The 23,877-nt window shown below is 35.0% G+C and overlaps 3 protein-coding genes across 3 annotated transcripts; 1 reads left to right on the top strand and 2 right to left on the bottom strand.

The window, feature by feature from the left end:
* The first annotated feature begins 2,833 nt into the window (after window positions 1-2,833).
* On the top strand, window positions 2,834-8,650 carry LOC108478024 (tRNA(adenine(34)) deaminase, chloroplastic). The gene is made up of 4 exons (XM_053023223.1): window positions 2,834-6,814; window positions 6,901-6,988; window positions 7,689-7,816; window positions 8,021-8,650. Exons 1-4 carry the CDS (start codon window positions 3,330-3,332, stop codon window positions 8,301-8,303), a joined length of 3,984 nt encoding a protein of 1,327 aa, XP_052879183.1. The 5' UTR covers window positions 2,834-3,329; the 3' UTR covers window positions 8,304-8,650.
* A 521-nt stretch (window positions 8,651-9,171) lies between these two features.
* LOC108478549 (uncharacterized) lies at window positions 9,172-11,733 on the bottom strand. The gene is made up of 4 exons (XM_017781009.2): window positions 11,510-11,733; window positions 11,313-11,421; window positions 10,445-10,573; window positions 9,172-9,401 (listed from the first exon to the last, which is right to left on the bottom strand). The coding sequence occupies exons 1-4, from the start codon at window positions 11,638-11,640 to the stop codon at window positions 9,321-9,323; spliced, it is 450 nt and encodes a 149-aa protein (XP_017636498.1). The 5' UTR covers window positions 11,641-11,733; the 3' UTR covers window positions 9,172-9,320.
* Window positions 11,734-13,428: 1,695 nt separating this feature from the next.
* On the bottom strand, window positions 13,429-18,962 carry LOC108478759 (phosphate transporter PHO1 homolog 1). The gene is made up of 14 exons (XM_017781222.2): window positions 18,257-18,962; window positions 17,878-18,172; window positions 17,146-17,566; window positions 16,970-17,018; window positions 16,800-16,871; window positions 16,382-16,511; window positions 15,680-15,800; window positions 15,350-15,599; window positions 15,155-15,259; window positions 15,008-15,052; window positions 14,765-14,917; window positions 14,376-14,654; window positions 13,884-14,020; window positions 13,429-13,752 (listed from the first exon to the last, which is right to left on the bottom strand). The coding sequence occupies exons 1-14, from the start codon at window positions 18,575-18,577 to the stop codon at window positions 13,662-13,664; spliced, it is 2,469 nt and encodes an 822-aa protein (XP_017636711.2). The 5' UTR covers window positions 18,578-18,962; the 3' UTR covers window positions 13,429-13,661.
* Between the last annotated feature and the right edge of the window lie 4,915 nt (window positions 18,963-23,877).

Here is a 23,877-nt window from a genome sequence, read left to right as displayed (position 1 = left end):
AATGACAGAAATGCTTGTTATTTAACAAAAGAAATTTTTAAATTCACAATTGAATTGAATTGAAATCTAATTGATGGGTGAAGCCAACATAATTAGCACTTTAAATAATAATTAAGTATAGATAATCATGTTATGCTTGAATATTGATAGTTTAAGTTTGTAATATTATGCATCACCTGTCTTTTACTCCTTGAATTTGGTGTTTTTTAACTTGCTCTCTAAATTATTTTAGTTCACATTAATTCCAAATTTGACAAAAAATTTTAATTTAATCCCTGAATTTAAATTTTGTAAAGGTATGATGACATAGTACTTTGATATTATGTCACATCATCATATACAAATTTTAAAAATTATATAAAATCTAAAAAACTATTTAAAAATTTAAAGTTATTTTTTAATTCAAGTGATGACATGGCACAATATTAGAATGTCACATCACCATACATTAATAGAATTTCAAGTTTAGAGATAAAAAAAGTTATCAAGTTTCAGGATCAGCATAGACCAAAAAATATTTTGAGGATTAATGTGAAAAATTATCAAATTCAAGAATTAAATGTTATTTTATCTAATTATACTTAGATATAATATATTTATATAAATTTTGATACCTTATGGATTCATTTCTATGAATTTTGACATGTTTATCATATATTTATATTATAATATATGGAGATAAAAAATCAAATATTTTCTTCTCAAAAATTTAAAATTTATTTATAAAAAATTACTTTCACGGCAACAGATAAATTGACTATTAAATGTATGGCGCGTAACAATTATTCAAGAATTTTTACGTGTTACATAAGAATATTATACAAGATAAGATGATTCTTGTGATTAAGTAAAATATGTTGGTGAGATTAAATAACTCGTCCATGCGCAATAAAAGGTTGTCTTAGCCTTAACCAATCCTCAATGTTCAACTGCAGTTTTGTGGTTTTGTAATAAACAAACAAAAGGAGGTGACATGGCACGTAGTTATCGGCACAACTAATTACTTACGTACTGATTATGATATTTAAATAAACAGACAAAATAGATGAATTAATGAAGATGATGATTTGTAAGTAAGGCCAATATCAAGTGATGAAGCTTAAGGAGATGTGCCCCTCTTCCTCTTTCCCTCTCTGAACTATCAAGGGTACTTATATTTGTACGTATCTGCCTGCCCTCCCGATTTGCTTTTAGTTTCCCATGCAAGTATATATTATATGTTTCTTCTTGTCTTGATAGCAGAAGGCAGTGGATATATATGCCCATAAATGAGTGTGATTGGGACTGTATCTGGGAGTGAGACCGACCGACTTCTGAAGGAGACCGGAATGAGATGCTAAAAATATCTGGGAAGTCCTTGTGTTATTTGGACTGTATCAAATTAGTCTTTATATTATTAAAAAGAATCAAATAAGGTCAAATTGAAATGAAATCAACATTTACCATATAAAAAAATATCATTTAGTACTGTTTAAAAGAGTTAATATATTTAAAGTATTTATGGTTTTGTAAATGAAATTTTTTGTTTAGAATTAGAAAAATTAATATTTGAGATATTTTTTATACACCAAATGTTAACTCTGCTTATAATTTAGACTTATTTGATTCAGATCGTATAATACAAGGACTTCCAAGGCACTTTAACCTAAAAGCGGGAAGAATGGAGATTGGACATAATTAATGAATATGCCACTGCCAAACCTACCTATATTCATGTAATTACTTGCAAAGAAATTTGGCATAATTAGATTTTGGAGCAAGACATTTTGCTAACTGTGTTAAATATATGTGAAGGAGAGGGAAAGATGTAAAAGTCAAGAAGCTATATCAGCAACATATTGTAATAAGTAATAGACGGTTGGCTTCCAAGACCGTACCAAATCAAACCTTGACCCATAATATTATATATCGTACAATAACCGAGCCATACGTGTATTCATACTTTGTTTGAGTCTAATCAATATAATAGTAATAGAGTATAGTTGCATTAATTGAATTCCATGCGCTGTGACTATCAGCCGTAGCTCTTAGGCTTTTTCTGCATCATGCTTTGATCTTAATACATAAATTATGAAGCCTATGGGAGCAATAGTTGACCCTGAATTAGAATGTGATGTGAATGAAGAATATAAGATTCTATGGATCTTATATGGCATCTTTGGGGGCAGTTGGTTGATTGATAGGTTTGGCATTTTGGCTTGATTTGGCCTTATACTATCAAGAATTAATTGCTTTGCTTTCTAGGGACCATTTCACTTAGAATTACAAAATTATATGTTAAGATTGATTTAATTTTTTAAGCATACAAGAGATAAACATTGCATTTGGATCATGTTATGCATATGAAGTTAATATTTTCAGTGTCTTGAAATTCATAAAATTAATCATTAATGCTTGCATATAAGATTATAAATAATAATCTAATTAATTTCACCAAGTACTCTAGAAACTGAAAAAATCAAAACTTTCTATCCAATGATTTATTGTTATTAGTTATAAGGTATATTGTATATTATTTATGATTCAGTAATTTATCTGGACATCTCTCTCTCTCTCTCTCTTTGCCAACTGCGTGCAAGAAGCATCGTTTGACCTTTAATTTATATTTTTGTTGTGAAAGAGACAAATGACAGACTCATTCTAGACGTGTAATGTATGGCTCAAGAACAAGAATATTAGGAATAAATAAATGGAATAAAATAAAATAACATAAAATCTGGGGTAGATTGATAGCCCAAGTTCCAAGCAAGGCCTGATCCTGAGTTAGAGCCCAATTAAAGGTTGGGTGCTACGGCCATTACTATTAGAACCCACTATGTCCGTCACTGCAGTCGTAAGGTAACCAGAGGCAGAACCAGGTCAGGTGAGATACTTCAGAGGGGAAAGGTTAAAGATACAACGAGCACAGTGAGGGAGTCCACAGCCCTGAGCCCACACAGTAGTTCTACTTTGACTTTTACATTACCAATTTAGCATGCCAACAGCAGAATTTTACTGGGTATAAATGAAATTATTACAATTACAATAACAAACAAAATAGTTCCTATTGGAACTCAGCCGAGTTTGGCCAACACAAATGCGTAACTCAACGTTTTTGTCCCCCACGATCTCTATCCTCATCGTCACCCTCACCCTCAGTTGCAAACTTTTAGTCCTTTGGGGTCTAAATATAAAATCTTTTTAATCCAACAAAAGTCCCTTTTCTTTCATGTTGTAAGTGATGAGGACAATCTGATGTAGACATGCCTGAAATGGATGCGGATTTAGTCTGAATTCCAGCAGACCCTTCAAGGTAAAACTGAAAGCCCTAACCTCGATATCGAACAAACATGTACAGCTCTTACAGTATTAGTTCAAGTGTCTTGTCACTTAGGAGGAATGGGTCTCTTTCATTTTCATTCAACGATTGTTCTTCCAACGTTTTCAATTCATCACTTGACAAAACCCCTTTATCATCATCACCATGTTCTTCGTGTTGCTCATATTGTGCTTGTTGCTGTGCCACATTTGCCTGTGCCACCCCTAGGCTGCCTATTACCCCTTGCTTTTTATATGGACTAAGGCAATCTGCCCTTGTTCATTGCTCGCCTTCTAGGCGGCTCATTTTACCTGCTGGGCACCGCTGCCTTGTGCGGTTTCCAACCTGTGATCTTGATCGAGGTGCTTTTGAGGTTTCTACTGCTAGTATTCTTACTAGGAAAACTAAGGGGAGGTTTAGATGTGTGCCTTCGGAGGAAAGTGCAGCTAGGTGTTTGTTAGGTGGAGTAGATGCAGCTGAGGCCATGATCAGCTTATTGAGTGAGGAAATGAATGGGGAATGTTTAGGTACAGCAGAAAGAAATAGGAGCTCATATAAGATAGTGAAAGTGAGCAAGGCAAGGGATTATGATAGTAAGTGCGATAGCCTGAAGAAGAAAATTAAACAAGTGGACAAGCTAGCAAGTTATGGGAATGAATGCAGCAATGGAACAAAGCAAAGAAAGAAGTTGGAGGAGAGAAGGAGCCATGCCAATGAATGTTATAGGCAGAGGACTAAAATTGTTGGGTCAAGTTTGTTGGAGAGTGATTGTAAGGATGAATATGAGTCCACTGCTATTGAGTCGAGGGAAGAGAGTAGAAGGAAGGCAGAGAGTGAGTCATCCTTGACAGCCGAGAATCGTAGGGGAAGGACAAAAAGTTCTAGTTGTTCATCATATTACTCATTGTCATCTTCAGGGGACTTAGAGAGTGATACCGAACTCCCAGAACCCGAGCAATTCATGGAAGAATCATTCAGTGGGCATGTGACAGAATCAATAGGAGATGACATTAGCAGAAGTGAGGGACAAGTGACAACAGGCTTGAAGAGGGATAATGGAGGGGGGAATAGTGTTGATTGGGATTTGAGAAAAAAGTCAGAGAAGAAGCTGGCTGAAGTATCTGCTGAAGAAATACAATCTGGGGCAAAATACTCACATGAATATGCAAGAAGGGTGAAGAATGATGAAAGTGACTATGCGAAAAGATCTAATTTCCATGACCAACTTGATGTCAAGGACTGGGAAATAAGAAAGGGACATACTCATATTAGGCAGTCTGAATCTAGAAGGAAAAACCAGGACATTAGAGAAATATCAAAGATCCATGTTAGTGATGTTGACAAAACTTCTCAAGAGAAGCACTTCATGGGTGGAGAAGCAAATGTGGAACTGTCAGAAATCCGAGACAGTACTGAAAGAATTTCTACTTTGCAGCAGCAGTCTGAATCTAGAATGAAGATTGAGGAAGAAGATAGGGATCCAGTTCAGAGTTGGTTAGGATCTAGAATGAAGATCTGGGAAGAAGATACAACCATGGCTCAGAGTTCTTTTCAGCAGACAAGAAAGCAACAGCAGCAAAGGGGTGAAAGGATCACTGGACAATTGGAAATGAGAAGAAAATCAAGTGAAATTAATGAGGCCAAGAACAAGAAAACCTCAATATCGCAGTCTGAAACACAAAAGAAGAAACAGGATGATACTTCAAGTTTAAATTTCACTTCTAATCCAGAAACAAAGAAGCAAAGCTTTCCAAAAGATAAAAAACTACCTCAAAGAATTGAGCCTGGCCAAGGAATGCAAGCTATTACAAATATATCTATTGTTCATGCTGACAGCACTAAGTTAGTTACCAATTCTCAAACAAGTTCTGGAGAAAGATTGGCCGAACATGAAAATAATTTCACTCCAGCTTTGGGTCTGATTAATGAAAGAAGTCAAGTACATGAAGAAGCTAATAGTAGAGTTCAGCAAACGAAATCAAGAAAAGAGAACTTGAAACCTACTAGTGTATCAAGTTCTTGGGGAAAAGCACGGGAGGGCTCTAGTTTTCAAGCATATTTGAGTTTGGTTTCAGAAACACGAGAACAACAGTCTCATGTTGATTTAGCGGAACCAGAAAAGGGGAGCACAGAGGATGTATTGATGCCTCCTCAACCTCAAGCAATAGCTGGAGGTCTCCTGCATGATGACTCAATGACTAGGATTTCCACTGAGGCTTCTGGTGGAACTTCAGAAAGTGGCTCTGCTACATATCTGCATTCAAGAGGAAGGGCTATGTTTGCACACCATGAATCAGAGGCAAGTAAAAGGAGTGAGACTTATGGGGAGTCTTTAAACTTGACTACCCATGAAGGTTCTCTGGGTTCTGCTCAACGATTAGAGGAATCATCCTTGCAAATTGTTGGGGAGTTTGTTGAGAAGGCAAGGCATGATGTAGTAACTTCTGGGGTCCAACAGGGTAATAGAATTTCTGACTTCACTTCCGCATATGAAGGTGATAAGCATGGGCCGGGCCCTTCTGGTCAACATGGCAAGGAAGAACTGAAGATTAAAAGGCATGACTCGAGGCAGTCATCAAAGGGCTCTGGAGGAAAGGGACCCTCTGATGAAATGTGGGATGTAACGGACTCACCTGTTCAGGAACTGCCTGAAGCAGAAACTCAGGGGATTTCCACATCAGGACATGCTGTCATAAAGAGAAGTGGCAGGTCCTTGTGGACCCTTATGGGTGATATCATTCGATTACGATGGAGTTCTCGTTCTCAAACGCCTAGCTCAGCAGCTAGATCCGGAGGAAGGACTTCACCAAATGAGTCTGTTGGCAGTGAGACATGGTTTTCTGGTCATGAACAGAATGAAAACAATGACGAAAACCTGAGAAGGGAAAGAAGCAGCCTGCCTTCTGAGGTTGTATCTTATCAGTTGGGACAAGGGACTCAAGGTGAAGGAGTTTTCTCTGACTCAATGAGGTCAACTGAAAAAGTAAGACCCCTCGAAGGAAACATTTCACCATCTTCTAATATATTAGAAACTGCGCCTGCATCAGAAGTTATTTCTTTGACCTCACAGAAGGAAAAACATGATGAGAGTAGCTTTGAGGTAGCCCCTTCAGGCAAGGAGGTTGTACAGTCATCTCTACCGTTACCAGCCGGAAGCACAAGAACATCTCTTGTTGTAGAAGAGATTTCAGAAACTGATAAAGTTGATACCAAGGGAAGTGGTTCAGTAAGGGTGATGGAACAACCTGTTGGTGCAAGATTAGCTGAAGCATCAGGGTCTCAAGGTAAGGAGGGGGAATTAAAACAAAGAAAGCTTCAGCGGACCAAACAAGTCCCAAGAGACAGATTTGATGAATGGGAAGAGGCATATAGACTTGAGCGCGAGCAACAAAAAATTGATGAAATGTTTATGAGAGAAGCATTGCTGGAAGCCAAGAAAGCTGCTGATTCTTGGGAGGTGCCTGTTGGGGCAGTACTAGTGCAGCATGGGAAGATAATTGCTCGTGGGCGTAACTTGTAAGTTCAATAAACTGACATGCTTGTCATTTGATTGGTCAGTTATTATTTCTTAATAATTTTTTAATTGGTGATTTATATTTCAGGGTAGAGGAATTACGGGATTCAACTGCCCATGCAGAAATGATCTGTATACGGGAAGCTTCGAGCATACTACATTCATGGAGGCTTGCGGTACTATTTCTTCTTTGCTGTTCTGAAGTGTATTAATTTTTTGATGGAGGGGAATGTCAAAGCATCTAAAGTTGTAGTTCCTTGAAATTTTAGTTTCACGTCTGACCAGGCAATTTGCTGGGAAAACATCTAAAAGATACGTGCATATAATTTTCTCTAATAACATGGATGATATGTTTAAGTATGGTTAATTGACAAATGAGAAATGTTCCCTGCAAAATACTTGTGCCTTTTTCATTGCTCTTGAAGTGCAGTAACTAGCAATGCCATCTCCTAACTTGCAAATTGCAATGAACCTAATTGTCTAAAGATTGTTAGCTTCGTAGTTACTTGCTAATCAACCTGCTACTATTTCCTAAAAATTCATTCAATTTTATATCCGAATGATGATGCATCATCCTTGATAAAGGAATATAATTTCCCTAAAAATTCTAACTGTTTTTCTGTTTCGTTGTGATCCTTCATATGAGCAAAATTCATGCTTTTGTTTCAATGTTGTAATATTAGATCAAATATCTTCCCTTTTCCATTTTTAAATAATGGTTCTATTAACATTTCTAGTAAAGAAAACAATTATTTTAGACGGTCTATAATATTGGATTGTTTCTTTAGGCAAGTGATGTTTCTATAGGTGCTCCCATCTCCTGACTCGAGCCATTTTGGTAACTCATTTTTGTAACTGAATCTTTTGCCTCTGTAGGATACAACACTTTATGTCACACTTGAACCATGCCCTATGTGTGCTGGAGCAATACTTCAGGCAAGAATTGACACTCTTGTGTGGGGAGCTCCCAATAAGCTTCTAGGAGCAGATGGTAGCTGGGTAAGGTATGAGTTATGACAATAAATTCTTTACCTGTCACCAGTCCCGGTGAATTTTGTTAGTACTGTGAGATTTAAATGTTATTCAACATGAATTTGTACGTTTCCCTGGTATGAAAATTGCAACATGGCATTCTTGCCAAAACAAAAATGCTGATGATTAAAATAGGAACTTTTATTTTTCCTGAGGGAATTACCTAATATTTGCAGACTGTTCCCCGATGAAAGAGGAGGAAATGGATCAGAACAGACAGACAAGCCAGCAGCTCCAGTCCATCCATTCCACCCAAATATGGGAATCAGACGGGGGGTATTGGCATCGGAATGTGCCGACATGATGCAACATTTTTTCCAGCTTAGGAGAAAGAATAAGGGAAAGAATGCAGAGCAGCTCTCATCATCATCATCATCTTGTCTTCCCATAACAACAAGTCACCGATCAAAACTCTTTACCAAGATTCATGATGTCTTCCATTTGATGTTCTGTTTGTGAGCCACTGTAGGGAAACAGCATACCTTCCCCTCCCCCCCCCCCCCCTCTCTTTTTTATTAGGTTCTAACGTATTTTAAGAATGGAATGCAAATTTTCTTCAAATCAAATTAACAGCGTGGACAGCGGGTACTCTTTGCTACATGAAGAGTTGAACATGGTATGAGGGTTTGAAATTATTGACAATCATGGCTGAGAAGCTTTTTTTTTTTAGTCATTTAACAAAAAAAGAGAGCTTATTTTAAGGGGTTTTGTTGCTGATTTGTATTTTCCTTAGAGGCATTTCAGAGGGAAAAATCTGGCTAAAACATTAAAACAACTCTTGAATTTTACTGCTTTATTTCGATAAACTTCTATACTTTCTTCACGCCTTAATAGACCCCTATCTATACGAAAGTAAGCCCCAGTTTCAAGTGGAAGCTTGATTTATGTTAAGGTTCATTCATATATAAGTTCAAGGTTCAAGGACTTATTAAAATACGAGCTACGTACAAAACGTAGGACTTAATTGAAATATAGTAAAATTTAAGGGTTCTTTTAATTAGTTTAGAAAAAAAAAAAGGGTTAAACTTTGTGAGGGAGTAAGAAAACTAAAACAGAGGTGTTAAGAAGAGGATAGTAAGAATCTGACAAAATGTTTGGGTTTGTTTTGAGATAGGGAAAGAGTCGTAAGAAACACTAAATAGATCCGTGAAGGAAAAGAGAAGCCAAAAACAGAGTAGTGGGTAATAATTGCCTACGATTTATGCATACATGATACATACATATATATATCCCTCAAGTGAAGTTTAAGTACACTTGTACCATGTGGTAATGATAATGATATAAATTTTGAAGACTTAATAGAAATAGATACGAATAACACCAAAGCTGAATAACCAAAACATTGGTTGCATTTTATTGCTTATCCACCCGATTAGTACATGGTTGATGAGAATGAAGATTAATTTGTATCATAACTGTCATCATGAATCAATATATATATATATATATATGTCGCTGGTTTTACTTGATCTGTCTTCACATTTCATCCCTTAATTCATACTCAACAACAAGGCCGAGATTGTCAGCTAATTTGTGATATTGAAGACACCCTGCACACTGATAAGAAGCACTTTCTTTTGGTCAGGTGGTCAAAAGCATTTTTCTTAATTTAAAGGATCATTACTAATTCTTCTGCCAACACATGTAACTATTGCTGCAGTCCATACTTCGGTTATTTGTTTGGTTTTTATTTACTTCTTTTGCAGAAAGAAAATGCAAAAGCACCAAGTACAACCAAAAATGAGAAAGGGCAGATTTGTTCTCAATAATAAAAAAATTCTTAAAATCACTTCTAGAGGTTTTCCAGTTAAAAGTTAGATATTCATCCTTCACGTGCAAGAAATTAAAGCAGCAGTTAGAATGCTTCATTCAAATTAAAAAATATATAAATATGAGATGGTTTCAATCCTCAAGCTTGTTTCCCACGCACAGGGCCACCAAAATTCACAGGTTATGCAGGGCAATGAAAAAAGTCAAATCATGCCTAACCCTCAGCTTTGATCTAGTAGAACTAGGGTGTAAATGTTAAATAATAAATGAACTATAGGATAACATCGGTGGCATGTCAAACGCACAAACACCATAATACTAGTAGGAATCAGTATTATACTAGGCTATAAACTGGAAATCAAATGAACCACTACAAAACTAAATGCTTAATTCCAATGGAGAAAAATGTAAATCTCACCACGCATTCAGGTCAATATTCATTTCTATATCTTTTATGAGAATCGAAAAAATCAGAGTGGACTGGATCAAACATATATTTTCATATTACCGTGATTTATATTGCTATAGAAAGGCCTATCTTCTAATTTATTTATGCTGAAAACATTGACAGTAGCAAGTGGAAGGGTTTCGCACATGAAGGGCTAGGTTAATCTTTTCCAGAAGTAAGAAAAAACGGTTCATGTATGCAAACCTTACACTGCTAGATTACATCTTTTTTTTTTTTTTTTTCAAAAATATATTTCAACATTAATGTGAGCATAAAAAATCACAATCAGTTGGATGTATATTTAATCCATTTAATTATCCAGAAACATACAACAAGAACCTTTTCCTGATAGGAAAAAGGATAAATAAAAAAGGAAAAATACCTGTACATACACGAGTCCCCGTTCATAGGCCAAGCGGTTTATGAGTCTCTCTGTTCTTTCACCACATTCCCCACAAGTGAACTGGACTAGTAAACTTCTTCTTGGCAATTTTATGTCAATTTTTGAATCCTGCACAAAGATTATGCATGACAAATAAAAACCTATGACCAATTAACAGGTATATAGGTGTTGCATGATCTCTAGCAATATAATGCAAAACACCACCAGAGCATCTCTAATCACCTACAAGGAGAACTGTAGTACAACACACTTTCTTGAATTTTTTAAAGTGCAATTAGAGAACTCCTATATTGACACAGTAATTGCACACTCATCATACAGAGAAATCCAAGAATTGTAAGAGACGTTGGGAAAAGCGAATTTTACATGAGTGTCTTAAAAAGAAAAACTGAGTATACTTGGCATCCCCAAATATGGCCAACTCTCAAGTGCACAATCTGATCTTATGCTAATTTGAATTGCAAATTATAATCAAACCAGATGCTGAAGAAAGGAAATCACATTGAGTTTATGGCGAGGTGATTGTGATGATTAAGCACGAAATTAGTATATATACTGATTAGTTTCCATATTTATAAAGAGGTGTGATGGTTGTAGTGAAGGTCAATCAATAGAACAATACCAAGTGCGAAAGTAATCCTTTGTGTAAAAACCTTTTCCAAATGGGCAATTCTCCACACTTCAAACTCATTTACCAAAGGAAAAATATATTTATGAAAATTTTCTGCCGATTACGATTTATATGAGCAAGACTAATATATTTCCAAGATATATGTAAGAAAAGAGTAGCAGAAATAAGGAAGCTCAAAAAGGTATTAGAGAAGAGAAAAGGTGAAATATATCATACAGCGCCGGAACTAGCCGTATTTTCATGCGGGCCCGTTGTAGAATCAGAAGCCAAAACCCGAAATGCTCGCTTGGGTAGCACCGGCAGCGAGGGATGTGAAAGTTTCAGGCTGTAAATAAGAACAAAAAAGTAAGAGGATTTTAAAGCAAAACAAGGGGAAGAAATTTTTTTAAAAAAATCCCGAAATAAAGGAATACCTGGAAATTGGGCTGAAAGAATAGAAAAATGGAAGGGAAGTGATGAGTTTGTAATTGGAAGAGTGAGAGGAGAGTTTTGGAAAAGAAAGAGAGGAGGAGAAGAAGAAGATACTGCATGTTGCTGAACCCATTGTATGTGTTGTATTGAGTAGCTGCTGGAGTTGGAGTGAGAAAGGATGAATATGCCTAACAGGTATTACATTGTGTCTCCACTAGATTAACAATTGGGTAAATTCCAGAAAAAGTCATTCAACTATGAATTTTTTTTGTCACCCAACTATAAAAAGTTACAAAATAATCACTCAATTATTAAATTTTGTCTTTTTGGGTCACTAGTTGACTAACATAAAAACGGAAATACAAAAAATCTAATATAATTGAGTGACCAGAAAAGAAAGTTGAATAATTGAGTGACAATTTTGTAATTTTTTATAGTTAGGTGATCGAAAAAGAAATTTACTAATAATTGAGTGGCTATTTTAAAACTTTTCATAGTTAGATGACAAAAAAATCCATAGTTAGTGGCTACTAATATAGTTTACCTTTAAAAATTTTAAGAGGTGATAACTTAATACGGAACCCAGTCTTGGGTGTCAAGACTAAACCTCTTCATGATCGGGCTACTCACTACGTCTCGCTTGAAATTTGAAAGGATTTGAACAAAAGAATTAGGCCAGAAAAATGGGTTTGGATAAAAAAATTAAGTCCACTTAAAATATGAGTCGAGCTTGAGCTTGAACATTCATGACTCGAGCCCGGCTTACCCAACCCGATTTTCAAGTTTGTAATATTTTATATTACGTTATTTTTATACATTAAGTAGTTTGTAACACATAAAAATAAATCTATAGTAATATATAATACTACTATAACGTAAATTTTTTAAAATATAATATGCCTTTATATAAAATTATAATAAAAAAAAATATTAAATATTAAAATAAATATAATTTTAATTTTAGTTTTAATTTATTTTTAAAATATGGGTGGGTTTGGATAAACTTTTAGACCCACAGTTAGGCCAAGTCAGACTTAAGCAAACATAAAGTATGAAAATATCATGCTTATGCTCGAACAGAACCTGGCATGAACACCTGGCATGAACACCTTTAGTCAAGATAAGGTTTTCCTCTTTTTTTTTTTTTTTTTTAATTATGAGTAAACTATACAATTAGTCACTAAACTATGAGTAAGTTTTTATTTTAATCACTTAACTAAAAAAAGTTACAATTTGATCATTGAACTATTCTAAAGTTATCATTTAAGTCACTAAGTTGTTAAAATCGATGCTTATGGCTTTTTCGATTCGCACTGCTTGCACTAATCGAAAGCTTTCTTTTCCCTTCTCTTTTACAATTCAATTTTTTTTCATGAAATAGCTTTAGATGTCACGAATTTATGAACCAAAATCTAAATATTTTTTTCTTTTCGATTTTCGACACTGACTGTTAGATAGAATTAAATTTAAGGTATGCTCTACTACTCGTTGATTGATACTAATCTATCGTACCGATTGTCAAATAGTTTTCTAGAGCTCACTAGCAGAACTTAAAAAAAAGACTTAACACCTATTGACTTAGATACAAACTTTTAAATAGTTTAGCATCTTAAATGAAAACTTTCGAATAGTTTAATGACTGTTTTAATTATTTTTGAAGGAAGTAAGGATTATTTATCAAGTTATCAATTAAAAGTTTGAAGACTTTTTTTTTTTTTTTTGTAGAAGCACCTCATATTCCCCCCTCCCTGTGGAAAGGCCTTGCAAAAGTATTATATTATTTATTCAACATGCCCCTCATTATTTATTTTGTCAACTTGTTTGCTTATGAAAGGGAAAAATACAAGAGCTACCATAAACTCCTTAAACAATTTTGAATGTAAGAAGCTGGTACCAAGTTAATTACAGAAGAAATGAAAAATGCAAAAAGAGTGAGTTGCATAAATTTCTATTGCTTGTTGAAGAATTTTTATACAAGTATAAACTGTTCTCCAATTTCTTTGGAAAAATAACAAGCAAGTTTATGCCTTGTTAATTAACTTGAATAAAATCACCGTCAACAACAACAACCGCAACAACATGAAAATTCTGCTGATAAAAGAATTATGTGATTGACCTGAATCGAATAGCGAGACCCACTTTTGCCAATGGGCATCACTCTTCCTCATCTACTTCATGAAAGGGAAGTGGTACTGTCTTTACTGCCCTGAACTTGCCAGCATTATTTAGATGCTCATTCTCCAGCCTGGACCATTGCAAGATTTGGTCGTTACCATTTCTCAAGTTGAAATGAAATGTTCTGCGTGTGCTTGTTGGGCTACACTTGAAAAGATTCAGCAAATATATATTAAACAAAATGGGTTTATAATTTATTACCTGTAGAAATTCCACAGTCCTCTTCTAATCACCTCAAGCGCCGCCAAAAACAGCCCGGTTACCCTGTAATCAACATGCTCAAAGGTTGAATGGACAACTGTTTGCAGCCAAGCCAGCCTGAGGATAAGGTTCAATCCCTGCATGTCATGCAAAATTTTGTTCAAAACAGGCTCCACTTATTTTAATTTCTTGTTTCTTAGATGATCTCTACTCGTGTTCCTAATGTGTATTGTAATTTCTGACATTATCCATTACTTCACCTATCTGGCTATCTCTTCTGTTTTCATATTTGCTTCCGAGTAAGACCAAGAATCTTACTTTTGTTTGTGAAATGGCATTATCAACATTCATTTTCAGATAATGTTTATTCTTATTCTCCTCCTTGATAGATTAGCTCTCATGCACTGCCAATGGCAATTATATTTTAAGGGGTGTAACATTTTGTTTTTTCTAGTAGCAGGCAGGGGAAGTGAGAGGAGGGTGTAACCATACCATGGAGAAGTAGTAAATGAACTTTCGACGAAGCATTAGTTCATTCCTTAGCCAAGGGTTCTTGGAATTCATTTGAAGCAAACCCCAGTCCTTTACAAAGTCCCAATACAACTGGTACACTGTTGCAGCACTTGACATGACAACTACAAGACATAGCCATCCGATACTCCTTTCTTTCTCGTACGCCACTTTGGCCCCTGCTGCTAACATTGCTGATACATATTTACCTAGATTGACAAGGTGATTGGTCTGTCCTTCATCAAACCACCGTCGAGCACACTGCAAGCCAGTCGAAACACATTTTTGGTCACATCAGATTAGTTAGTCTCAACCAAAATATGGAATAAGGCAAAGTTGGAACTACCAAGTTCCGGGGAGCAAAAATATACCTGCATAGCTCTCCAGTAATAAGGTAGGAAGGACACTGCATAAGCAAGATCTCTGTAATGCTTGGCTCTCATGCAATATCCGTAGTCTTGAGTTTTGTAGCTTCCAGTTATGTAATAACAAGCGACGTACTCGAGGTTCCTAAGCATTGGTACCTACAGTTCAAGAATATGCCTTACTGTCAGATCAGCTAGTTATCATGATTCTCTGTGCCTTCACAGTACTTAATCAGCAGTTAAACCAACCTGACTACAAAGTTGATCAGCCATGAAGAAATCCAACATCACAACCTGTAAACAAATAGTTGTAATTAATTAGGAAACTGGATTTTCATCTTTAGCCAATTTGAAAAGGTTTGGCTATCTACAACACCCCAATAATAAATTAAGCACCTTGTAGAGAGGTGATAAAATTATGTTACGTATCACACCAAGGAGACGATAACGACTTGAATGGTAGAAGATGTTGAAGGGGCAGACTAGCAATAAAACGAAGGCCTGCACACGGTGGAGAAAGTTAAAAACATCTGCGGTATGACCAGCCAACATATTTGCATCCAAAGAAGTGCCTTAAGGTTGGAAATTTACCAATAAGAGGAGACCGGGTATTGCTTGAACCTGGGCGTATGAATGCCCTTTTGTAACCAGTGACAAGTGAACAAACATGATTCCTACAACAGCCGTCATTGAAGTAGTACAGATTAAGAAAACATCTCTGTACTTAAGCTCCTTGGTGGGAGCTAACTCAAAGATGAAGCTGTAATTGATACGAGCTTTTCTCCACATGAAAATGTTGCAACCATACAAAAAGAAGTGTAGGAACAATAGACTGAACATGCTGCAGAAAGAGAGTACTGATCAGACGTTAGAGCATAAGAACTCTATATATCTTAAAACATGTCGAAGCTCGCTACTTGCCTAAGTACAGGGTAGGTTGTTTCCATATAAATTGAATCTGGTTGTCTTCTATACATCCCAGTGATATGAGCCATAATGATGTATCCGGCAAGAAGGGCCACGAAACACCCAGCGAAGAGCCCTGAGCATGTTTAAAACTTCAAACCAATTAGTTGAATTCAAATTCTAAGTAGGCGATCTAGGAACACAAGTGTTGCATTAAAATTTGTTCAGTTGGGATGTCTGATATGATATGATGGAAATATATATTAGATATTTATCTAGAATCTAGTCTTGGATCATGCACAATAGAATGGACTTGTTAATGTGTTGTATATAACATGATGACAGAGATGAGTCCTAGATTTAGAAGTGTCCAAGCAAGATGCAATATACATTGGTACGGCACACTGGGAACTGAATAGTGCTGGATGCTGCGTTAATGGGCTGTCGTTTAAAGGATGAATCCATGTACGGTCAAATTTGTCTGAAGCATGAAACTATGCTTTATTGTCCACCAATAAAGTGAACTTCATTTTTAAATCTAGTGGCCTAATGGGTCAATGCTTTTGCTTCTCTAAAACCAATCTTTTGGCAAAGTAGCTTTCCACCAAAAAGAATTGGTTGAGGGAAATATCATTTGAGTTAAAGTTATTCTTTTCTTAGAGAAAAAACAGTTCGCTGTTGTTAATCCTAGTTTTGCGAAAAGGTGGAGGAACTAACCAATGAAGAAGGTTACAGCATGTGATTCTTTACGCTGTCGTGGTCTGAGATATTTCATACCCTTCCTGCGATCTTCATCAGCAAAATGCATGATAAATAGATCCTCAACTTCATCTGATAAGTTCATTACCTGTCATTTCCAAGACTAATAAGCAGATTACCAACTTGTACCCAAAACATATCAGACAACCATATCTATGTTTTGATTTTACATAAATACTAGATGTGCTTTTGCTGACACGCAATACGGAATCAATAGCCACTTAACATTGTCGGAAAATATTAATAACCAGACGAATAAATAACTAGTGGCAAGCATCAAAAAACTCTTGGAAATATATTTTGCCTAACAGACCTATGCCTGACTGACAGGCACCTGGATTTTTACTAGCTAGGTTTTTTTGCTTCAGTTCCTTACCTTATCTGAGCTGTTGAAATAGGAACTCTCCACTACTTTAAGATAGACGGGAAGAACTTGTTTTTCAGTAACCTGAAAAGTCCATTTGTAGACAAGGGAGTTCATCTTTTGTTATTTATGTAAATGGAAATGGAATAATCACTGTAAGGACTCAATAAGATTTTACATACTTTGTCAAACTTCTTGAGAATTTTTATAAAAGCAAGCATGTTCAAGTGCCTGAAAATCATAGTTAGAGCAAAAAAGGGGTTAAAGCTGTCGTGCTCATTATGAACTGGGTAATATAATCATGGGAGGAATATGTTGGACTTTTTGACTTGTGAGGAATGATGATAGCTACACCTACCTGTAAGTTTTGAGATAACCCAATCCTTTATATAGCTCTAAGAAAGCTCCTTTGATCATCTTCTGAGCATGATGCAGCTTGGACTTGTTGATATGCAGCTTACCACGCCCTTGAGGTCCACATTTCTTTGAAGACTGGTTGACTAAATCGTCCCAAACAAGGTAACTGATAGCGGAGAAGGTACGAGATGGTGTAGTGAGAGGAATGTTTATTCTTAGGCTCTTTCCCTGGAAACTGAATACACGACCTGACAGCGTTCTTAATTTTCCTTTCTCTGTTTTCATATTGATATCTGTTGGTTTCCCGATCTCATCTGATGTTGGAGAGTCTGGAAAGGGCACTTCATTTCTCTCCAATTCATCCATGAAGCTGTCTTGCTGCTGTTGTTCTTGCTCTGTTCTGTCCCGGACAGAGTCCTCCTCTGCATACAACGAAAACAGAGACTTGTTCAATATTATTAGTGGTCCAGTTGTCAGTCCCTTGTTGCATGTCTTTGAGAATTTTATAGTTTTCTGTATAGTTCGTCCCCCTTCCTTAGTTATTTTATAATTATTTCTTTTTCTTTTCATTACATTACAATCTAGCAAACCTTACATACGGTAAAAAAGGACATGTTAAGTAAATATTTTATGATTGTGGACGTGAATGGAAAATGGAAGGAAGGAAAGGAAAATGTTGTTCTCTTATAAACACAAGAAGTCGGTTGAAACATTAAATAGATAGAAATAGTACCGCAAGAGATAGAGCAGGAAATGGAGGCGTCCTCCTCCTCTCCTTTGCGGTGCTGCTGTTGCTTGATAATAGTTTTGAGCTCACTCAGAATCTGCATTTGTTTCTTCAAACATTCTCCTCTTTCCAGGAACTCTTTCTCCTTTGTTTTATAAAACTGGTTCACTTTGTTAAGTTGCATGTCCAAACATTCAAAAAATTGTTTGGCAGCATCAGTATCAGCAAACTGCTCTAGCAATTCTGTCTCGTACAACAAATCTCCTCCTTTGCTAGCCGAAGCGGTCAGTCGCTTGTGAACCTGTCCACACCGCCCATCAATTAGTTCCAACATGACAAACGGTAAAAAGTAAATAAACTTTAAGTAGAGGGAGCCAAAGAGTACTTGAATGACACCCTGGTCTCTACGTCGGCCAAATAAACCAAACTTGCTGATTGAAGACAAGAGATTATGGGGAAAAGAAGTGGTTTGATGAGTATTGGTAGTAGTATTATTATTAAGGAGACGTATTTTCTTGAGGTCCTCTTTGAGTTGCCAGTAATCAACAAAAGCTTCTTTCCACTCGGGAACAAGCTGCCCTTCGAACTGCTTTGAGAACTTGACCATGCTTCTATCTTGATCTTGGGAGAGAGCAAGTGGTGACAGTGGCACAATAGGTGAATTGGAATAGGAATTGCTGAGTGAGTGTTTACGGGAAGACATCATATTATTTATATATGGAGAAGGAACTAGGAAGGGAATATGGTTGATGTGCCCGTACCACAGCACATTCTAAAATATCCTTTGCACTTATTATTATCCTTCCTCCACTTGAAACTTGAAAGGTGTTGTTGGGGTGGATGTTCACCGGAAAATGGCCAAATCCCTACCAGATGTTATTTTTACTTGATGAAATGGACAACAACATGTTCTCATGAAGATTTTGACGGAGTTGGAGAAGGAATTTAAAGTGGATGGCAGTGGGACCATTCCCTATTCCATAATTCTGTTTTATGATGACAATCATACGTACATTGTTAAATATAATATAAGCTAATCTGTCTTTTACGTTTAGGAGTTCTAAAAACACTTAATATGAAAGAGGGGCACCGTCTCTTTGGCAAGTCAGGAGGGGTTGTGCAAAATATTGAAGCTGATTGGCTAGTTGATTTACAATAACACAAAGGAGACTTGTCATTAGACCAACCTGATTTCCACTAATTCAGGATAACTAAAAGGTTTCAATTATTTCCAAGCACTCACTTAATACGATAAGAACTTGATCCACCTAATTATATATTCAATTTCTGAGACCACTTCAGATGTACACAGCTTATAAAATCGAACACCATATCATTGCTCCAGTTTTATGGAACAAAGAAATGACTGTACCTGTCAATTTAACCAATCGGTATGGAAGGACCAGATGTTGTTTATTTCTAGTCCAGAATTGATGTTTTTTTTCTTCACTTCACCACACAGCTTTGATCGGATCAGTGGGACTAGTTTTCTTTAGGATTAAAGTATATATCATATTGATGCCCCTTTAGAATACTCTAATCCGCTAGGAGAATGTATACTCAACATTCTTTTTTAATTGTTAGGAGGATGCTATTCATAGTGGGTTGTTATTATGAGGAGGAAAGGTTCCATTGTTCTATTCCCATTCCAGAATCCCACAAATTGTGAAAATGAGAGACCTCTCAATTTTGTCCCAATAATATCCCCCCAGAAATTAAAATTCAAAATCCCAAATTGCAGACATGGATTGCAAAATCAACACGACATTTGTGGAAAATTGACAGCGTGCCAAAGGTGCATGGCTGACTCAAAGATACGCTTCTCCCTCCTCTCTCTCCTCATATATCTCTTGTCAACTTTTTCACTTTATTATTACACATTCTTCAGTCTACAAAAAGCAGCAATATTATGCACTTAAGAATCCTATGAATGTGGAAATAAAATGGAAAAACAAGATAAATTAGCTACTACGAGATCTGTACCACTGGATTTTAATTAACAAGTAGAAAAGGTTGATATTATCATTAACCTATGGTTAAACTTAAAGAGAGAAGTTTGAGTGAAAACAAGGAAAACAAAGTAGTGAGGAAATCTAAGGGTTAAAGGTCAACAGAACCAATGGCAAGGCATGAAAATGATGGTCTGATTCGGATTAGCATTTTTTGGTGCGCCCTTGCAGCTACCCAACTCACCCCTTTTTCCTCTGCATATTAATTACATTATCATCTCACATATATATATATTCTCTGTTGCAAACAGTCCTTTTGACCCCACAATGATCAAGTTTAACTATATGCTAACCCTGAATTCCCTTCCTTTGTGTGACTTCTTTTTTTGCAAAGTTAGTATGAATTTGTTGGCGATAAAGAGACCTAAGTTTGAAAATCCATGAAAAAAAACCTCATCAATATTTTTAGAATCAACACTGCTTTTGTAGCCATAAGCATTAATGCTAAATAGATAATTTTTGGAATGAAAACTGCTTTTGGACCCAAACGAAAAAACAATTTTTTTTAACTTTTGTATTTGGAAAAAACACTTTTTAGAATCAAATTGCATTTTAACTTTATTTATAATCCATATATTTTATGCAATATTTAAATTTCATATACAATTATTTTTCTATTAAAATTTATTTCAAATAGATAACGTCATATATTTAAATTTGTAATAGTTATATTTTATCTATTGAAATTAAATTTTGTAAATAATTAATATTAATTGTTTAAAGGTATTCAACAAATTATATTTTTCTTTTACAACATTATGATTAAAATGAATATTTTATTTCTCAAAAATACTTCGAACAACAATACTAAACATTTAAATCTTAAACAAAACATTCTTAATTTACTTCTTATGACTGCACAAGCAAATGTGGGAATGGTTGAGGGTTGAGCTTAGGTTGATCCCCGTTTGTTTCAACATAAAAGCTTTTACGGAAATATTTTCAGCCGTTTTCGATATTTGTTTCATGTAAAATAGGATGGTCAATGTAAAATTACCCCTTTATTCCCGTAAAATGTCTTACCAAATTTTTTTTTCATAAGACATTTCCCAAATTGATAAGGCTCTATTCACTGTGACATCTCCATACCCAACCTGAACATCGAGTAAAAGCACCATGATGTTACATTCTCCACTACATTCTTCACTTATCAAATATTCTCTTATAAACTTTCATAACTTGTAACACCCCCTAACCCTTATCCGTTGTCGGAACAGGGTTACGAGGCATTATCGAAAAGTTCAGAACAATTACGGGCAATCATATAATCATTTAACATACTCATTGAAATTTAATCATAACATCCCTTTAATGAGCCCTCGAAGCCCAATACATGTATTAAAAACAAACCGGGACTTAATTGGAAACTCAGAGGATTTTTCAAGAAATTTCAAAATTTTTCCTAGGCGTAAGGCTCACACGCCCATGTGGTTTAAGGACACGCCCGTGTGACCCTATGACATGCCCGTGCTTTAGGCTATGTCCTACCCTGTGTAACTCTTTGACTTACCTCACATGGCCAATCCATATGCCTGTGTGCTAGACCGTGTACCTCACACGGCTAAGACACACGCCCGCGTCTCTGCTTGTGTGGCAATACCTGGGCATTCTGTTTCTAAAATTTTTAAGTTGCTGGGGACACACGGCCTAACCACACACCCATGTATAAACCATGTGTCTCACACGGTCTGGTCACACGCCCGTGTGCCAGGCTATGTGGACTCAAAATGAGCTTTATACAACAAGTTTACCAATCCTGCAATTCTTAAATAATAAGCAACTCAAATACCATTTATTCAACCAATCCAAAATACAATTAAATATATCCAAAACATGTCAAAACTATCAATATAACGATCTAAATCATGTATATTTATAAATATCTAACATAAATTATCTAAACAATTTATTTAAATACCATCCAAATCAATTCAAATTAAACCATGTAAATGACCATAATATAAGACATATATTTGTATATATAGATCAACCAATATCATCTTATACACCATTAATATTCACAACTCAAAATGACATCAAAAGACAACCTAGGTACATGCCATTTTCAAAAGTAAAAATACTTCACCACGTGATTTAAGTTCGAGATCAGCTTTGGATGCTGATTCAACGATCAGACTTTATCTAACTTGCGCACGGAAACAACTGTACGCTAAATATAAACTCAGTGGTATTTCTATAATCCGAATACTTATTAGGCAAAAAATTATAATGTTTATATACATAATCATACATAATAAAAATCATTCAATTACATAATTAATTTCATAAACTCATCATCCATATCACTTTCAATAATCATATTTTCTATTTCAATCTCTTAATTGCTATTCAATAGCATTTCACAATAAATTTCTCAATTTCAATTTCAATATCAATATCCATTTCTTATTCAATATTATTCAATATCAATCATTTGATCAATTCATTAATATATCCCTATTAATATGATTCGGACTCCGACGGATACACGGATTCATAAACACACCATTATGGCACTCAGTGTCTCATCGGCCATGCCGAAGTAAAACAAATACTGTACTCAGTACCTCATCGGATTTATCCGAAGCAATAATAATACGACACATCGTGCCTCATCGACTCGAAGTCGAAATATCCTTAAACACTTCCAATCCTATGGCATGCCAATTATATCCGACTTAGCTCGACATTGTTAATAGGGTATTTCAATAAATAATTCAATTTCCAATCAATATACAATTTCAAACCATTCCAATTCAATACACTTTTCAATCATACACATACTTTCACAAAATAATTCAATTCAATATCAATATATCAAACTCACCTCAATTTCACTTATCATACATAATATTAAATACAACAAATAATTTTAGTTTTCAGATTATAGAAATACAAACTGTATTTTCCGAGCTAATCCTTGTTGACTTTCTCTTTTCCTTTCCTAGTTGAGGCTTTCGGCTCAACGTTAGCTACAACATTAAAACAATTAAAATTTATCAATACACTACAATTTCATATTGAACATTTCAATTTATACTCAACTCTTGCATAGTTTTCAATTTAATCACTAACTAATACAAACTTTATTTCTTTACAATTTATTCTTTATTTTTCATTCAATTTTTCACTTAAAACTAAATTTAATTCTCTAATTTCACCATAAAACCCTAATTTTAAATTTTTTCATTCCAATAACATCAAAATTACAAAAAATGGATTAAATTAACTTACCACTTAAAACCTTAAAATCACTATTTCTCCTTTCTTTCTTTTTTTTCTCTTTTCTCACCTGTTCTTCTCTGTTTCGTCTCTTTACTTTCTCTTTTCTATCTTTATTTCATTTATTATTTATTTTATGTTATTTTTATTATATTATTATATTATATTTTAGTAATAATTATTATTAACTTAAATAATAAGTAAATACATGTATTACAAAACACATGTATTTAATTTTACCATACATTTGGCACTTATGGATTAATTGCTAATTTAGTTCTTTAACTTTTCTTGATTCTTTAATTCAACTTTTACCCTATATTCAATCTAGTCCTTACACTAAATTAACTTTAGTTCAAACTAATTCACCTAGCCAAAATCTAATTAACCTCACAACTAACTTCGTAAATATTTCTAATAAATATTTACGAATTCATTTTACGAAAGCAGTGACCCGAAAATACAATTTTTCGATACCCGCAAACTTCGGGTCTTTACATAACTTTTCAATTTAGACCCTATTTGTCATAAGTATTCACTAATTATTCATATTAAATCAATTTTCTTTCTTGTTACACTTTAATCACATAATTTGCCTCAATATCTTGTTTCACATATCAAATTTCTATATATTTCACTTGTATTATTTCATCCACATATTTTCTCAAGTTTAACAAGTTAGTCCTTGTCATCATAAAATTTCATATTTTCCCACAATTTCACTTTTACAATACTTTATGCATATTTCATCACATCATAACACATTCATTAAACT

Source organism: Gossypium arboreum, chromosome 12, assembly GCF_025698485.1.
Source record: "Gossypium arboreum isolate Shixiya-1 chromosome 12, ASM2569848v2, whole genome shotgun sequence".
NCBI lineage: Eukaryota > Viridiplantae > Streptophyta > Magnoliopsida > Malvales > Malvaceae > Gossypium > Gossypium arboreum.
Note: the sequence above shows the minus strand (reverse complement) of the source record. Positions and strands in the feature narration are given on the sequence as shown.

Bases quoted from the DNA above. Each gene is read 5' to 3' on its own strand.
- LOC108478024 (XM_053023223.1), top strand. From the start codon at position 3,330: ATGTACAGCTCTTACAGTATTAGTTCAAGTGTCTTGTCACTTAGGAGG. The intron at 6,815-6,900 runs GTAAGTTCAATA...TTTATATTTCAG, and splicing joins ATTGCTCGTGGGCGTAACTT to GGTAGAGGAATTACGGGATT. The intron at 7,817-8,020 runs GTATGAGTTATG...TAATATTTGCAG, and splicing joins GCAGATGGTAGCTGGGTAAG to ACTGTTCCCCGATGAAAGAG.
- LOC108478549 (XM_017781009.2), bottom strand. From the start codon at position 11,640: ATGGGTTCAGCAACATGCAGTATCTTCTTCTTCTCCTCCTCTCTTTCT. The intron at 11,422-11,509 runs GTATTCCTTTAT...TCTTATTTACAG, and splicing joins TCTTTCAGCCCAATTTCCAG to CCTGAAACTTTCACATCCCT. The intron at 10,574-11,312 runs GTATGATATATT...ATCTTTGTGCAG, and splicing joins ATACGGCTAGTTCCGGCGCT to GATTCAAAAATTGACATAAA.
- LOC108478759 (XM_017781222.2), bottom strand. From the start codon at position 18,577: ATGATGTCTTCCCGTAAACACTCACTCAGCAATTCCTATTCCAATTCA. The intron at 17,567-17,877 runs GTACTATTTCTA...CGTTGTATGCAG, and splicing joins TTCCTGCTCTATCTCTTGCG to AGGAGGACTCTGTCCGGGAC. The intron at 14,021-14,375 runs GTATGGTTACAC...CATGACATGCAG, and splicing joins TCATTTACTACTTCTCCATG to GGATTGAACCTTATCCTCAG.